Genomic DNA, 19,119 nt, shown 5'->3' on the forward strand with positions numbered 1-19,119 from the left:
AGCTCACTCGCAGAGTGCGCGAGCTAACCTGAATGATAGCGAGATATGACGTCATAAGAGGTGACCTCCTATAATTTTCTCTTGATGTCTTTTGCGGGGGTCTGAAGAGTCAAAAAGTGTGATTTTGGCAACCTATGGAGTCCATCTCAGAAGCGATAATATTTTAAGAATAATGAACACACCCTTAGTTATATACATAGATTACTTCATTTGTGATGACAATAACAAATAAAGAAAAATGAATCCTATCTTTCAAAGAGCCCTTTAAACGCTCGCACCATTGACATAATTCTCACAGCAACTTCGAAATTCTTGCAAATGCACAGAATCGTGAAAAGTTATTTCTTGTAGTCAATTAATAAACTAATTAGTTTGACCGAGGGATCTCTCTCCTCCACCGCCCTGCTTCGACTTCAATCTGACATCTTCAGGGGAGGTCTGTTCAAACTCTGCCCAAACATCCTTACGGACAGTTAGACTATTTTTGTTTATTTATATTTAATAAAAAACAACAACATCTATCCCGTGAATCAGTTAGATCCCCCTTCCATACAATCATTTCAACTACAGACAGCTATAATGTACAGCACGGGATCTCAATGTTTGTTTGTTTTTTTTCTAAATGAGGTCATGACACCTCTCATTTCACGAGGTAGGGTGGAGCTATCAGCAACTGCAGCTATTCATATTCAAAGTGATGCCACTTTTTGACTATTTTTTTTTTCTGATCTCGACAATGTATAGCACAGAACGTGTTAAAGGGTTCGCTGTGAGAGTATGAGGACCATTATGTTCTCACGGCTCCAGAAGGCTTGTGCGATCGATCAGACGCCCCCATTGTACTTCAAAGAAGTTAGTTGTGCAGTCATGTGTGTAAAGAGGCAATCTCATGTTCCTCATTTACCTTGACGTGACTTCACAGTAGGGTCTGTGGTATTCATACGCAAATATTCAATGATAGAGCATAGGCCACCACCCAGGGACACAGTGTTGTGCAAACAGCATCAGGTGTGTATGCAGTATGCACATTCAACAATGTTAGACCAAGGAGGTACTAGGCAAGCCATACCGTCTTGGCTCGACATCACTGAAAATTCAAGGCATTATACTCATTGTTTGTTTTCTGTCTTTATTATGGCAAGATTCATACCTCAGTTCACTTGAACAAGACATTGCAGTCTTTTGGTGAACTCACTGCTTTATTAGCGATAAAAGAACTTTGGGTTTGGGAATGGGTTCTCATAATGATCAATTTTGTCTTGCAGAGGATCATATGATATGTTGGTAATTCTGAAGTAAATAACTAGAACAACATCAAATAAAACATATTTTTAGGCAAACTCGGTTAATACGATTAACAGTGATTTTGTGAACGTTGTGGTTCTTGGCTTATTCTTCTTAGTGTCAACACGTCACATGTCTATACTTTTGTCTTTAATTAAAACTTCAGTTAAACTGAAGTTTATGTTCCTCGATTTATCTTTATACACTGTACATACATTCACACAAAATATACCATTATCATTTTCATTTTTTTATCATAGCCCAGTTTTGCAGATAACTTTACATAATTAATTGTCAACATTTAAAATCGTACAATGAAATACTAAGTAGACTGCAAACACAATGGCAAATTGTGCAAAAGAATGTCTTTATCTGAAAAAAGTAACAAAACTGAAATAATTACAAAACAATGATTCATGAATACGTATGTGAATATCGCATCATTATGCATGTATGGATGCATGTACATCTCATCGATTACTTGCGCGTAAAATTCTATATAGGCCTACATACTTACGCACACACACACACACTCATATGTATATATAATTATATATATATATACATATATACATAAATATATATATATATATATATAATATTATAAATATTCCATATCTATTTATCTATTTATTTGTTTGAACATTTATTTATATATACATAAGTTCATTTGTTATAATACTATTGGATATGTATCTTTCTTTCTTGATTATTTTTAGGTTCAAAATGGCACGGCAGCACAGGTAGAAGGAGAATTCCAGAATGACGAAAACAAGGAGCGAGGGAACTGGACCAACAAGATGGACTTTGTCTTATCCTGTCTCGGCTATGCCGTGGGTCTGGGCAACGTTTGGCGCTTCCCCTACCTTGCCTACAGGAACGGAGGGGGTACGTACCCAAAGAGCATTGGCCTTTTAATTTAATAGCTTTACCTTTGGAAGTGATTCTGAACGAAACTTAAAGGGGTAGCCGCATGACAAATGAGAGTTAGTCTGAAATAAAGAGTAAAATCATACAAGCACAATAATGAAAGTTTAACCATAGTTGGATGAAAATATAGGAAGTTATGAAATTAAAAGTGCAGTTTTCATTTGCCGTTTTTGAACAATCTATAATTTGCAAATAGTGAATCGATGTCTTCCCTTTACAATTTTCTCAAAGTATGTAGACAAAATCATAACATTTTCATTTTTTTTTGCCAAACACACAATTATGCCCCAATCTCAAATACAAATATATCTGAGTGATTATTATTCTAAGTTAATCAACCAGGAATAACATGATGTCTTCTTGAGGACGAGAAAACTTAATTTTCGTCATTTTTGCGGTACAAGATTAATGGAAAATGTGAGGTGAGGAAATCATCATCTCACTCATTTACATATTCATATCAACTGTTCAGAACTGTATTACAAAATTAGTGAATATTTGAAATTTCATAACTTCCTTACTTTGATCCGATTCTGATCATTTATGTTTTCACTAATGTACTTATGTCGTATTTTACTCATTCTCTTAAGACTCAGTTTTAATTGGCCTCTGGAATTCTCCATTAACATCCAGGTTCGACGTGTCCTAAGTGGGGAAAAAACACGAGTATCCCCTCCCTCCCCCCCCCCCCCACTCCCTGATGCATGATGAGTTTGTCAAGCTGTCCGCTGTCCCCTCTATGACCTTTGACATAAAAGAGACCTTAGAACCAGACACCAGTTATCATACTGTCTACACAATACAATGACTGGAAGGATGCGGATGAATGAAAGATGTTCGTTATTGCAATCAGAATCTTTTATCTGATCAAACGACCCATGTCCTACACACTGCAAACAAACGAAATGTATGAATGATAGATGCTATACCCATACAAGAACAATTGTTATCCTGTGAAATGTCTGCGAGACCGTAGAAATGCTAACCAAAATGCACAAGAAATTTTACTTGTGAACTTTTGAATACAAAGGAGAGAACAAATCTTCCGTAGATATCATGATGGCTTGATATGGATTGACTTTTTCAACCTTTCACAATGTATATAATTATGTGTTTGTATGCTTAGGCTTCTTTGCAATACTATGTTAGCTCTATTTACCAATATGACGAGAAAAACGTCTCACGTCATATTTCCGAGAACATGAGAACGTCCATGGATCTGTACACAAATTTTAATGTTAATGGTCAGATCGTAGTAATTATGATGATGATGATGATGATGATGATGATGATGATGATGATGATGATGATGATGATGATTGTGATGATGAAACAGCATTTATATAGCGCCATGTATCTGTAGAAACATTCAAAGGCGCTCAGCTCCCACAAAATGTCACACATCATTCACAAAGTTGCTGGAAAAGATACGTCTTCAGTTCAGACTTGAAGGTATTGAGGCTGTTTCAATTCCGAAGCTGGACTGGTTAGAGAGTTCCACAGACGTGGCGCAACAGAAGAGAAGGCTCTATCCCCATACATTTTTAGTCAGTCCAGTACAACGTAGTCCTGGTCGTCGCTGTCGTACACTGATAAGTGCAGACACGCAGCCTGGAGACGAGTTATGGAGAGTATGGAGAGCCTTATAAGTGAGCAGTAACGAATAAGACCTTATACTGCACTCTGCGTTGAAGGTGTCGCAAGGAAATAAACAGAAATATGATTGGGCCTATGCATGAAAGCTAGTTTGCAAAACTAAGTCCTAAATTCATAGGCGTGGAATTATTACGGAGAACAATATGTATTTATTGACCAACTATTATTCCAATACTAAAATCAGCATTAAAAAATGAACAAATAGACCACATGTTGCTTCAACTTATCTGTTAGATTTAAGTGCGTTACATTTCGTGGTGATTGAAAAAAAAAACTTTTCCATAACCATAACGTTACTCAGCGATCAGTGCATATAAAACAAGGTAATATTCAAGATGTGTATCATATACAATTATATATATATATATATATATATATATATATATATATATATATATATTAGCGTAGTAGTGACACAATAATTATTGAATGAGGGATTTTATGACGGCCAAAGACCATCTGCCACACCATCAGAAATAGTAAATAACAGGGTTTAGGATAAACATTTGAGAACAATGATCTGAGAGTCAACCATTCTTAGGTAACTTAACGCATAGAATAAGTGCAAAAGAGAGATGATGTTGCCAATAAGTAAAATAAGTATATATTCTAAGCTTTTTGTAATTTCTCTACATGCATCAAAATCTTATTTTCCTGATTCTCATGTTTTAAATTCATCGATCACAGGTGCATTCCTCATCCCCTACGTCATCATGTTGTTTTTCGCTGGTCTGCCTCTCTTCATTCTGGAGGTCTCCCTCGGCCAGTACTGCAGCTTGGGACCGATTCAGTGCTGGAAATCCGTGCCCCTCTTCAAAGGTGGGTCAGCGAAAATCACATGCAAGCATATACCATGATATCCGGGTAAAGTTCCGGTTATTGTCATTTCAATCATTTATCAATTTTCTTACTTTTATTGTTATTATTCTGCTATCGTTGTGATCATAACTGCTACTTCTTTTCCTGCATTCGCTGTCGTTCATAGCAAGCCAGGTAAAACAGGTCAGTTATAGAAAGGTGAAGCAAGCTATACAGTGTATAGGGTGACCAGAATAATGAATGGACAATACTACGGAAGAAAAAAAAAAACGAGAGTGGTTTGATGAGAGAATGGCTACATGTAGACTGGTGAAGTTATGTATTGGGGTACGATGTTCATGATTTTCCTGGGCGATTATTATGTCGAGCACGTATTAGGCCATCAAGCTGAGAACTTTAGATTTTGAAAACGACGTTGATATGAGAAATGACGGTTTCACGTAATGACACAATGAACACAAGTAATGATGGCCACGATGATTTCCCTTAAAAGATAATTATGATGATGATGATGACAATAATAATAATGATGATAATAATAATAATGATAATAATAATAATAATAATAATAATAATAATAATAATAATGATAACGGTAACAATAATTACAATTATCATTATCATTTTTCTAATAATAATGATAATAGTAATAATGATAGTATTATCATCTTTATCATCATCATCATCGTCGTCGTCATTGTTGACATACCTTCCCCCAGGTATCGGGTACTGCCAGATGGTGACTGCCGCCTACGTCGGTATTTACTACAACGTGATCATCACATATACCGTCTACTACTTCGGCGTCTCCTTCACCAGTAAACTACCCTGGGTCGGGTGCACTCACACCTGGAACGACCAATACTGCTACGACCTCTACCGCAATTGCATAGACGAAGACGGTATCGTCGTCGAGAACGGCACTTGCGTCCTGCTCAACTCCACGAGCGACGCCACTCTCGATTACTACAACGTCACCCGCAACGCTGACGGCACGTTCAACATCTCGGACTACGTGGATCCCCTGGCGAGCTCGCGTCAGTTGGCGAGCGAACAGTACTGGAAGTACGTGTTCATGGCGACGGACTTTTCCGTGCTCTTTATACATAACTCCTTGTACTGAAGACGGTGATGTTTGGATAGATATGGAGTCAAACTTACAAAATGCCCACAAAAGGACAAAATAATTCTGAAAATGTACATTATCTCGTTTGAAAACAAAAGTCTTCTCTCTGTTTCCCCCTCCTATTCCCCCCCCCCCCCCCACACACACACCCCTCTTCTCTGTCGCCCTGCCCATTCATCCTTTTCTTCATGAATGATCACTCTTTTTGTGCATTTATTCATTTTCACCTTATAGAGACAACATGTGTCAATCTCTCATGCAGTACCCCTTGATCCAAGCAATGTGCGGTACTGTTGATGTTAGAATGTAAAGTGAAAGGGCCAATAATTCACAATCCCGGGAACACTCGTGTCAACAGTATAACGTTACTACTCTTGACGAATTTTCCCTCTCCGTGATAATAACCAATGTCATTAATATTATTGTTGTTATTATTATCACGATTATGGTAATTTCTATTGATATTTATTACTCTTATCATTATACTGCTATCATACTTAAGTGTATAACTATGAATATTATCATAAGCATTATCATTATCACTCATTATCATCATTATCATCATCATCATCTTCATCATCATTGAAATCATGAATATAATTACCTTGTATTGTATTCATTAGTATTACAGATTGTTGAGATTGATATCGTTAGTGCCACGCACATGAATTCATGTCATCTATTTATTCAGCCAGCTTACGTTTATACGTCATTTTTATAGGCCTATGTTTCATCTTGCTGTATCATTTTTCCAGGAGAGCTGTGCTCCAGGAGGCACCCAATATGAACGAACCAAACGGAATAATCTGGCAGCTTTTGATATGCCTCTTCGTGTCTTGGCTCATCGTCTACCTCTGTCTCGTGAGGGGCATCAAGTCTTCTGGAAAGGTAGGTACCACGCGAAACTCAGTGTCGGGGTCTTGTAATTCTATTTATTTATCTTTTTTTTGTCAATTTGTCAAAACTGTCATCACAAGACGTACTATCCTACACATATTGGGAGAACCATGCATTATGGCGGAGGCATACCAGCGACATTCTAGTGTTTGTTTGCTTTTTTTTTTTTTTTACTTTTACCAATGTGATTAGTACGTAGGTAACCGCAGTAACGTATATAAAACGTTACCATTATCGCTAATTTAGCAATAACATTATCCATTTTATTTTTTTCTCTCTCTCTCTTACAAAATGCTCTCTAAACACTAAACGATTTGAAAGAGATACTTGATGAATTTTGGCAAGCTCACGTGACGCCAAAGTGATAAGCTCACAAGTTCACAAGTTTAGAGCAAAGATTAGGGTAAGGGTTAGGATCAGAGTTTTGATTTGGGTTAGGATTAGGATTAGGGTTAGGGTCAGGTGAAGGGTCCGGGGTATTGCCCAGGAGGTAATCGCCCTATAGAGACGCGCACCTCAAGCCTGTTTGTGAATAGTACTGTACGTGGGTGGTTTGATTGTCACATTGAAGGGAATATATCTTTAGAAACCACAAGTTTCCTATCCCTTTAAGCATGCTAATTTTATGTATATTGTGTGTATGTATGCATGTGTTCTGTGCATGTGTGTATGTGTGTATGCATGTATGTGTGTATGTATACATATTCGTTTGCACAATGTATAGGCCTACCTATGAGTGTGGGTATGTAAACATTGCCAAAATGCCTCCAATATATAGGTATGTGCCACTTCCCTCGTGAATTTACACCCTTTGTGAAAGGATGCCCATGTTTAACCTTATGGAGTTTGAAAAGAAATCGCACGTAATTCATTTAAAATAAACATGGAAGCAAGAAGTAAATTGTCCATCTTTCTTTCAGGTTGTTTATTTCACGGCTACCTTCCCGTATGTTGTGCTACTGATTCTTCTCATCCGAGGAGTCACGCTGCCAGGAGCGGGTGATGGCATCAACTTCTTCGTCACCCCAGACCTCTCCAAACTTTCCGACGCTCGGGTAGGTTCTGCTATTAAAAGCCCTGTAAAAAGATAATTTTCTTAAAAAGAACAAACAAGAAAGAGACGAAAATGTAGCTCAAGTAAAGAGAGATGACAATGGGGGAAACAACGGTGTTAGTGGTCGGAATTTTTAGGATTTATCCCTACATCATTATCATTTCTGAAACTTTTCTTGTTCAAATACTGTAAAGTCCCGAAAAGTTATACTCAATATTTAGCTTGAATTTGCAACATTGAAATGAAATCAGCAACTCACTTACCTTCTTCTATTTATTTTTTTTCATATCATGGTAGTCTTAGAAACTCTTGTAAACAATACGAATGGCATGATACATGTTTGGTTTTTGGTTTGTTAGAGTGATTCGGCTGGTTTTAAGTTTTTCCTTTATGACTAATGTTCTTTCAGACTCAAGTGAGACTAAATATTTCACCCCCTTTAACCCTAAAAAGACTGGGCTATTTTGATGCCTCGTAGGACTGGGGGGGGGGGGGCTCATTGGGCCCCCCAAGATCTTGGCCGTTGACCACGCGATTGCGAGGAAAATTGGCACGCGCGTCACCCGCAAGGTAATCTACAAAACTGAATAGGTAATTATTTCACAAATGTTCAGATTTATTTCTAATCAATTAATTATGCTAATTTATGCATGAATTTACAAAAAATGGCTGTAAATCTGTAATTAAAGGTCCAAAACAGCCAATTTTTAGTTGAGGTAATCTGTGTAGGATTCTTATTGAATGTACATTCAAAAAAAAAACGGCGGTGTCAACATTTTTTTCTTATGAATTTTATTTTTAAAATTTCTTATGTATTTCATTGTTTTTGACTTTTTGTTTTTCATTGGTTTTTTTTATGGAAATCATCGGTGACACTATTTCGATCATAAAAAACACGAAATTAATTGATTTTGATCAGTAAAAGTAAAAATAATGATACATTTATGAATTTTGCATTGGATTTGTACATGAAATCACGTTTTTGAGCAATTTCAGGTCTGACATGCACTTACAAAATATTGCGTAACTTCAGAACCGCGTACCCGGGCTCCGAGAATTTGGTCTCAAAAGTTGCGCAAGACTTAAAAGAAAAAAGTCAAGAAACGTCGCGGCGCGAGATTTTTACGTTCCAGATTTATCGCGAAAAATGTCGAGGGGGGTGGCCCAAAAAGCCCCCCCCCCCAGTCTTTTTAGGGTTAAACGAATTCAAGAAATTGCGAGTGATTGGTCTATTGCGTTTATCCTGGTAAGTATACAAAGTCAACAAAGCACCGCGGTAGATTTTGTTCCCTCTCTTTAAATACAAAGCTGTTGCACAACTGGGGACATCTAGCGTTGTGGGCGTGGTGTTCTTATGTATTTTTACCCAAAATTATGTTACTACAACCTTGTTTTTTATATCTACATTGTATGACATACAAATGAATATTCTTTACATAAAAAATAACATTTCATGTAAGCAATATCAAAAGAAAAGTGTCACCTGTTGATTACGAGGCAATTTTCAGAAATGCATTTATTGTGTCTTGTCATTTTATTTTGCAGGTGTGGCAGGACGCCGCTATCCAAATCTTCTACTCACTCAGCGCCGCAGGGGGCGGACTCACCACCCTAGCTTCGTACAACAAATTCCACAACAATGCATACGGGTAAGAATCCTTCTGTTTTACTTCTTTTTATTTTTTGATCGAGCTTAATAATGATAATGTCATAAATACAATAATCACCATCAAAGGGAAAATAAAAATCTCAGAAAACAGCCTGAAGACAAAGAACAAAGGAAAACTAGGAGAAGGATTTAATAATCAATAAACAATACAATACACACACATCACACACTCACACATTTTTTATTTGATAGATAGATAGATAGATAGATAGATACATACATACATACATACATACATACATACTTACATAGTAGAGAGGGGGACAGAGAGAGAATACATAGATTCAGGCGAAGACAAAGATACACACATGTTGTCTCTTAATGTGTATTGTATTTTATACCCTGTACATGGTACAAGCATGAAGTAATAACGGCGGTTGTATTTTTTGGTTATCTGTACCCTGAATAGATCTCTGTACATGTGTTTGTCTGTTATGTCAAGAAACCAATAATCAACATGATCAAGTCATTATGAACTCTTATAACTTTTGTTAATTTCACAACAGCGACTCGCTATTCGTGGCCATCGCCAACTGCTGTACCAGCGTCTTCGCCGGCTTCGTCATCTTCTCCATCGTGGGCTTCATGGCCCAAGAACTCAACCAGCCCGTAGAATCCGTTGTGCAACAAGGTAGACTGCCTCAGTAGTGCCAGGCTTTCCATTAAAAAAAAGATATTAGTGTGAAACTTTGATCTTTAACAACCCGGTCAGAGTAGGAACTCAAGTGGTGTGAAACTGAACATACAGTAAAGTTATTGTCGGCATATTATGCGCTTGCTCTATTCAGATGTATTGTCTGTGTTTTGAATGAATCATGACACTAATCTGTCTGAATGTTGTTGCTTCTACCGCCTTTAAGAGAACGACTGAGGCCTTACTTTATAATTGTGTCTCAACTTTAAGAAGACGAGGAAGGGGCAGGTTGCAAAATGTTTGTCTCCCGTGCAGCGAGAAACCGTCGTAAAGACTGTTGTAAAGACCAAACTGTGAAGAACAAATTACAGGAAACCCGGTAAATCCTACATACAACAACTTGTACAAGAGTTCCATGGCATTTGCTCCTATGACAATTGCTCCTATGAAATATTTGCACGCTAAGCCAAACATACATTCTACCCACAATCATGACCCTAACCATAATCGTAATCAATTGATCAGACTACACTTAAAATCTTAATCACCGTCCTAATCCTAACCCCTGGTGATTGGAGACTAGACCGGAGCAATTGTCACAGGGGCAAAATGTCGAGTCACCATAATTATAAAAGAGCATTGCCATCCAACATTTAGCTTTGCTTTGATTATTCTTCACAAGCTAGGGATGATCCTTCTGGACGGTTTTGATTCGAACTCGGAGAGTAAGATACACTATATTTTCATCACGTCCCCTCTGTCTTCTCACAGGTTTTGGTCTGGCCTTCGTGGCTTACCCGGCCGCCGTCGCCCGTATGCCCGTCTCGCCTCTCTGGTCTATTCTCTTCTTCGGCATGCTGATCACTCTTGGGTTGGACAGTCAGGTACGAGAGAATCCAGTATGAGCAGAGATATCTGCGAGTCGCTTCCCCCCGACTGTCATGAAGAGCAGAAAGAGAGAATGTGCAAGGACCTAGCCGAGAAGTTTTCATATTCTGGAGTTGTTCGTGCAATCTAAAGGACTGGCATGTTTTAGCCTCAGTCGATCTAATGTCTTGTGTAGGCCTACGTTTTCAATGATAATTGTTGTGGTTTGACAAAAAAAAAAATGACTTGTGTACTGACGGCTTACATGGAAAATATGGAAATCACAGATGTTAGCGACAAGAAAAAAAAAGCCATACTGTAACTGTTTTGAAATAAACAAATCGAGGTTCATGTAATACAGTGGTGTGAAAACTTATATACGATCTATTTTAGTGTCAGCGATAACATCTAACGTAGTCAAAACAACTATTCGAGCGCAACTGGCTGAAATTCGACTTCATTTTTGTAGGTAACACATGATTTTAAATTCGGATATGAAGTTTGATCGGCTTCTGAACTCGAATGTTTAATAACTATACCCATTGCTCCAACATGAACACCAGTTGACGACTTTCTTTTCTTAGTTCTTCTTTGCATTGACTATATGTCTTTTGTTTTCATTCCTTAGTTTGCCATCATGGAAAATCTGGTCACAATGATCGTGGACGAGTTCCCCGGCACACTGCGCAAGCGCAAGAATTACGTCATGTTAGCTGCATGCATCGTAATGTTCTTCCTTGGATTCACCTGTATCACCCACGTGAGTCCTTTCGAGTTCGCATGTGCTATGATAAATACTCAGTAATTTGGTGTCTAGTGTTTTACTTAAATGACATGTATAATGTGTTTGGTTATTAGGAAATATTGGTATGATGAATGATTGAAAATGAAGTAAGATTCAAAACCTCTTGAAATACATGTATACATCAGGTGACGACGGAAATCATCTCGAGCTCAATGTGGTTTGTGCAGATCAACGAAAGGCAGTATAATATCAGGATTGTCACGAAGATTGACATTGCTAGAGACAAGAAGTATGTTGATGATAAAAGTCACCCTATTTTCTATGAGAGTAAAATATCAATAAATTATATACTTATGCTTTGAACTAATCAACTCTCTAATTCATCAAGTATAAAGTTTTCAGGCTGTAAGTTTATATCATTTTTTTACTTGATTGTAGACTACATGAGTTGCTTTGAATAATGTTAATGGTTGCATGATCAATCAGTTATTTGGGGCTCATTGAAATAATGGCTGCCGGTTTTCAAATGTATGGTGGTATTTCTGTATCAGACCGGGAGTTACTGGGTTGCCCACTTGGACAGCTATGGCGCCTTCTTCAACTACCTGGTGTACGCCCTCCTGGAGTGCATAGCGATCGCCTGGCTCTATGGCGTCAAACGCTTCACCAATGACATCAAGACCATGGTGGGCGAGAAGCTGATTGGTCACTTCACCTTCCTGTGGTGGCCTCTCAACTGGGCAGCCTTCACTCCGTCTCTCATGCTGGTAAGATTGCCAAGATAAGAAAAATTGTCCCGTCAAGAATCAAATAGGACCGAAGAGATAATTGCGAGAGGTTATTAATGCGAACATATGGTTACTTAGCAGGATTCGTAATCTGCCACACATATTCGCTAGATTGATAATTTCTATTAGTTCTCATTGCGATGGTGAGCAGACACGTGTTAGATTTATTTTCTTATATATTCATGATCCTTCAGTTTGTTCCCTGCAGCATGTAAGAGCGCAAGATCAGAATGTTTTGACAATAACGCCGATTAAGATGAACGGAATGCCACTGACATTCAAACGAACTTCATTCGTGTTCTCCTTTTGATATTACGATATCACCACCGTGTTTCCGTCCTTGTTTGTAGTTTGTGTTGTTGTTCAACTGGTTAAACTGGGAGGAGCCGAGCTACAACGGGCCCTTCCCGACTTGGGCCGTGATCGTTGGATGGCTGATGACCATGATGTCGCTCATCTGGATCCCCATCGTCATGATCTATGAATTCGTGGCTGCCGACGGCAGCCTTGCCGAGGTGAGTGTACCCCAATTAAGATGCCGTGGGCTGGGCTTTGAGTTCGAGAGGGACAGAGTTGAGTCACTTAAATTGAGTAGGCGGGGTAGGAAAAGTGGAGATGTAATGGAAGGTGCTATATATTCCTCACGGCAATGCTATCTTAACAAGCGAAGGTTGTGTAAGAGCGTGGTATTTAAGAGCACTGTAATGGCCAGTGCACCATGGTATACAGCAAAAATACACTCTTAGCTTGTATATGATGTCCACCAAAATTACTTTGCTGCCTCATTCGGGTGGTTCCAAACAGTGCATGGTAATCAGTGGTAAATTACCCTACCATCTCGTTATCAGCAATGCAACCGATAATGACAAAATACTGGAAATATCCCCTGAGAAAAATAATCTGCACTGTTTCATAAAGTTCATATCCCGTCAGAGTTCATCATTGACGTTCAGAGGGATATTGCTTTAGAATCCTTTAATAGAGAAATGGTAGTTCAATGTCATAATGTGCTTGGTTATTGTATTGCACTGATGATCGCATGATTTAATTTACTGGTTTAACAGTATGAAACTGAATAATGACGCATTATCACCTCAGGACTGATGGCGTAAACCCATCTCTAGTTAACAAACTAAACTTCTAATTAGTTGTCACCAGATCAGATTTGCGCATTGTTCATGTCTTTCTAATCATTTCTCCATTCTGTTTTCTTTCTCTCTCCTATACCGCTACTCCTACTACTTTAACTTATTCCATCTTTTTGTAATATTACTATTTTCTAACCACACTGACATTCTCTCGTCCCTTTCTCCTGCGACTTTTCTTTCTTTCCTATCGTCTTATTTTCTCATTTTCTGTGATGTGTTTGCAGCGTTGGCACGCAGTGGCGAACCCGCGTGAAGACTGGGGCCCAGCCCTTCCCAAGTTCCGCATCGAGGCAGCCCAGGTGCACAGTAAGCACGGCACGACGATGGGCGGACGGATCGACATTGATGGAAGCGGTCGCAGAGTGGACCCGGGGAATGTCGAGTTGGACCCCAGCCCCAAGGTGTGACGGCCGTGTTCGTCACAATGCTCACACGAAACAGGGCCGGATCGAGGATTTCTGTAAAGATGGGGTACCTTGTCAAATATAAAAGGGCGCACGCCCTGTGCGCTCTTCCTAGATCCGCCCATGCGAAAGAGAAAACTTTTGTTAGCATTTTGTTAGTTTCACAGAAGCAGACTTGACCTTGTTCTATCTCAGATCACCCATCTTTTTTTCCTCTCTCTCTCCAACAACACATGAACAATGTATTATATCGGTATTACCACTGTGTTTGCAAAACAGCACAAAGCATCAAGCGCAAAACTTGTAGACAATTAATAAAATATTATGAATTATAAAGACATAAAGAAACTCTCGAATGATGAGAGAGCGTAGAGGCATAGCAAAATAAGCATTGTGCTTGTGTGGCTGCCAGGCCGTAGTTGACATAATTAGATAATTATAAGCCTTTGATTAATAATAACGACAAAATACATTTAAAGATTTGCATGCAGTGTGAAAACATGATTGAAAATTATCAAAAAAAAAAACCTTGTTTACTTTGTGAAGAACCAATTGAATGTTCTCATATTCTGATTTTAACAGAGGAAATAATATTTTGTAACAAAGAAAACTGCTGTAATTGTCAATATAATCATAGAAATTTCATTACACAGTATACATTTAATCAATTTCGAATACTAGTGTCAACTCAAGTGTTTTCGTGGAAGCAATTTGCAATTTCAAGGCTTGTAACGTAAACGCTTCATGGTGTTTTGAAAAGAACAAACAAATTGGAAATACTACTTTGAGGCAAGGAGTCCCAAATAACTATCAGGATCAGTATGCCTGATGGATTTGAAGGATAGAGATTATAAAATGGATGTAGTCTTACAGCATGCATTGTTGAATAGGATCAACTATAATAACCACTTGTGATCAATAGATTCACGGGACCAGCAAAATAACGATACATGAATAAAGATATCTAATGGAAATACACGTAGTCAACTCTAAGACTTTCACTTTCCGCCAATAAAGTAATGGTGGAAACTCAAAAACATGCTTCTGGACAAAAAGCCTCATCTTCCTTTAAATAGGACTTGTAGCTGTGATATTTTCGATGCAGCCTATAACTCATGAAATGTTTCAATTTAGGACAGAAACGAAGACAATTATGAGCCGAATGAGCACTCCTTACGGCCGTACTAAAGTTTTGATACTCTCCGTAATCATGCTAATGTTGTCTGTTTGGCATGACACACATTTACCATGTAGCACCTAAAGTGAGGATATCTCGTCAATTAAGGTATAGAGGATCTGCTGCCAAAATTTGTGTGGAATTTGTACTTTGTACTTGTGTCATGGTATCGAGTTTTACGCAAAAAAAAGTAAACATGATGGTACTGTGTATACATGATAAATAATCGTCATACACTGTTTTGCCAGAGCGACACTCCCCTAATCCACAACGAGACCTAATGTGCATGAAAGTATGATTTATGTAGACACGTAAGACAGCGGAAACAATGCAACTACAAGGATATTAAACTATATATTTTTTTCTGCTTCATAGATGTTGGATTTTCATTTGTTTTGTATTTTCATTTCATTTTTCGTAACTGTAAGAATTACTTGGTACATGTATATTGGTTGTTGTTATCACCATCACTATATGATTGGCATATGGTGTGCACGGCCTATTGAAGACAATGCGCACGACTAACAATAGGTTCAATAAATGAGCCAAGAAACAAGAACAGGGTATATCATGTACATACATGTACATTGTACTTCCATTTTACTATCGTGTGACTCCAGAAGAACACTTGTAGAATGCAGTACGTATCACTTTGTCTCTTACCAATTTTCGTTTTTCGTTTGTCTATGCAGTGGCGGATCCAGAGGGGGCGCAGGCGGCGCACGCCCCCCTTTATTTTTCGTTAAAAAGAGAGAGAGAGAGAAAAAGAAAGAAATGAAACCCGGAAGTGGCACCAGAAATTTTAGTTGCGCCCCCCTTTACAGAATTCCTGGATCCGCCCCTGTAGAATCGAGTGGGAGCATTGGGTTGTATAGTGAATAAGAAGGCTGTGGATTTGTAATCAGAAGGACTGGGGTTCATGCCTAGACATGTTGTTTTGTCCACAGTGTTCCATGAACGAGGTGCACTTATACATATGATCTCCCTCTTGACCCACGAGTATAAATGGGTACACCTGCCAACGATATGGTATAACAGTAACAGGGCTTTGTTATAGGAGAGCATAACTTACATTGAATAGACTACGTTGTACGCTGGGAGAATAAAACTACATGTATATTCAACCCGGTAGTATTTACAGTAATGTTGTACTATGTTTCACAGTTGTTATGATCAACATTTTGAAGAAAAAAAAACAGAAAAAACCTTCATAAGAGAGTATTTTTGTATGGCTTGCTTACATTGGTATATAAGAATGTGGTATTGTGGAATTGTTTTATCATTTTGTATCATAATATAAGCAGGATATATTCGTTGTATACAGCCGGCTTCCTCTTAAAGTGCCTTTGCTTTGTTTTGTATATTCCCAACAGCATCAGGTATATGTACATTACAAAACTTTGTCATTCTGTCTTGAATCTGTATGATTTGAATAGAGCGTAAACGCTTAAAGATTAATTGATTAAGAAACGCTTGTACTTTTGAACTTTTTAAAATAAAAGATGCATTGAGGGGAAGAACATAATATATTTTGATATCTGTAATCACGTCCAAAATGGTTGTCGGGAAAGTGTGGTTTTCGAAGAATAAAATGTACGATAAAACGGGACGTAATATTTGTGTTTACCCCCTGTCCTGTGTGAACGCTGGTAGGACTACAGACGTGACGTTTGAGCGCAGGTATTTGCGCTAAAGCGCATTTGCTTCATTTAAAGTGATTTCGTTATCATTTCGTGACGAAATGGATCATTTTGTCAACGAAATGACTGATTCGTGACGATGACGAAATGGCCATTTCGTCGACGAAATTACTGATTTCGTAATGAAATCGACCGTGAGACACTTGGCGCCCCATAGAGCTTATCCTCGATGTTAAGAATCACCGTCGGAACATTACTACTATAATCCCCTTACCGTTAATCCATTCATCAGTGAGTTAGTAGTAAGCCTCATTACAATGGGTTTAGCACATCAGCGTTTGTAGGTCCCATGCACGTCAAATTCAAACAATGCATACATGTGGGTATCACAGTATAGATGTGTACATACACTCATGTAAGACTACATTTCTGCAGTTTTTGTTTCATCCTCTCTTGATTGTGTACACATTAACTGACGCAAATGCTTATCCACTCAAACACACTATGAATGTACGTGTACTTCGTACTTCTTCACACATACACCACACACACACACACACACACACACACACACACACACACATCTATGTATGTAGGCCTACATAATATAAACGTGTATATTATATACTGTAAATATATGTATGTAGGCCTATATATATATATATATATATATATATATATATATATATCATGATGATGATGAAACATTATTTAGTGCCATTTATCTCTAGAAACATTCAAACGTTCTACAGAGTATAATTATACATATAGAATACAGTGTATGTACATTATATACACAATGCATGACCGCTTTTGCTTTCGTGGTTGTTCAAATTTGTACCACGTGGCATTTACTAAATTCGTCACAGTTCACTATCATACTGTTTTTATTCATGTTATGAATACATTGTAGAGTATAACTATGCGTTTTCATACAACATTCTAGCCAATACCCCGAATGCATAATCTAAGTTCCGACGAACTCGGTTGAAATAAAGCTGCACTTGGGCTTGTCACGATTTAGCACTTATAATATTACTCATCTTATCATATATTCAATTAAGATTGGGTATTACACTTGTACAATGTGTATTCAAAATGCGTATAAATTTTGTCTGAATATCATATTATGTATATGTGCATATGTGTGTATTCATACAAACATACCTTTCATATACCTGCATAATATACATCAACTCAAAACATCATGTGACACTATCATCATTCTTATATTTGACATTGACGTATTTAATCGATTCATCACACAGCGTTTTACACTGCAGTGCAAATGTTATATACAATTGCGATTCGCCACATTGAAACAGCCTCCGTGAGTACTAAAATATGACAATATAAACATTTAAAAATAAGAACATTTTACAGGTCTGCACACACTTCACATGTCTTTTGTGAATATGTACATTATACATTATAAAGACTGACCCTGTATGCGACATACAATTAGTGGGAGCTTCGTCTCCAATTGATATTGACATTGCGTCCGTTATTTAGGGTATTTATTTTTTCAGGTACAATCCATAACATCCCAGATGTATTGTGGGCCAAAAACCCAACAGAAAGACATGTTTTGCACATAAAAATTTCTTTATCTAGGCCTATAAGGGTTTCCCCTGGATCTACGAAACAGTGTCCGCCATACATTAGCCCAAGATGACCTGAAACATAACACGTGATTAATGTGGCGCACCATAGCACAGATACACAGCTTTCGGAAAATATATTGCTGTTTTTTTTTATATCAATCACATTAACATACAATGTGTTTACCTCCTCTAGCACTGTATCAAATACAGGCGCTCTTGGTTAGCTTTCCTCGCTGAATGTGGATTCGCCCTTTGACCTAAGCGGCTTATGATTGAAATATGCAACAAAGCGCTTTTTTTTTTTTTTGATTATTTGCGTTTGGAGAGAAATTTACACATAGCGCCTTCACTTATAAGGCCTACTGGACAGCCGGTATATTGTGGACACCAGTATGTCACGCATCATTTACAGTCTGCGTCGTGACCATGAGTCACTGTGATTTAATCCCACCATCCTTCTTATTCATCGAATCAATCCAGTGTGCCAAGAGACAAAGGATATGATTTGATTTTATACAAAGCTAAATCTTGCGCATTCCCTCTTTATGGCAGCATACCTCTCCTCACTATTACTGCATAGTGAACTTTGGTCTTCGGACGCAGAACTTCTCAGATGTAGTCTCAGCGTGGAAATTTCACGCGAGTATCTCATTAAGAGTACCCGTATCCAATACCTC

At 38.0% G+C, this 19,119-nt stretch overlaps 1 protein-coding gene across 1 annotated transcript; it reads left to right on the plus strand.

Moving 5' to 3' along the window:
* The first annotated feature begins 777 nt into the window (after nt 1–777).
* Nucleotides 778–14,024, plus strand: LOC139732723 (sodium- and chloride-dependent neutral and basic amino acid transporter B(0+)-like). The gene is made up of 13 exons (XM_071643577.1): nt 778–852; nt 2,004–2,172; nt 4,558–4,689; nt 5,409–5,754; nt 6,571–6,703; nt 7,633–7,767; nt 9,312–9,415; nt 9,942–10,066; nt 10,841–10,953; nt 11,565–11,696; nt 12,233–12,448; nt 12,820–12,984; nt 13,842–14,024. The coding sequence occupies exons 1-13, from the start codon at nt 778–780 to the stop codon at nt 14,022–14,024; spliced, it is 2,028 nt and encodes a 675-aa protein (XP_071499678.1).
* The last annotated feature ends 5,095 nt before the right edge of the window (nt 14,025–19,119 follow it).

Source organism: Diadema antillarum, unplaced genomic scaffold (genome assembly GCF_040938485.1).
Source record: "Diadema antillarum isolate AM-2024a unplaced genomic scaffold, OU_Dant_1.0 scf00000024, whole genome shotgun sequence".
NCBI lineage: Eukaryota > Metazoa > Echinodermata > Echinoidea > Diadematoida > Diadematidae > Diadema > Diadema antillarum.

Excerpts from the sequence above, each read along its gene's own strand:
- LOC139732723 (XM_071643577.1), top strand. The coding sequence starts at position 778 with ATGAGGACCATTATGTTCTCACGGCTCCAGAAGGCTTGTGCGATCGAT. Across the intron at positions 853-2,003 it reads CCCCATTGTACTTCAAAGAA|GTTCAAAATGGCACGGCAGC; the intron begins GTTAGTTGTGCA and ends GATTATTTTTAG. Across the intron at positions 11,697-12,232 it reads GATTCACCTGTATCACCCAC|ACCGGGAGTTACTGGGTTGC; the intron begins GTGAGTCCTTTC and ends TTTCTGTATCAG.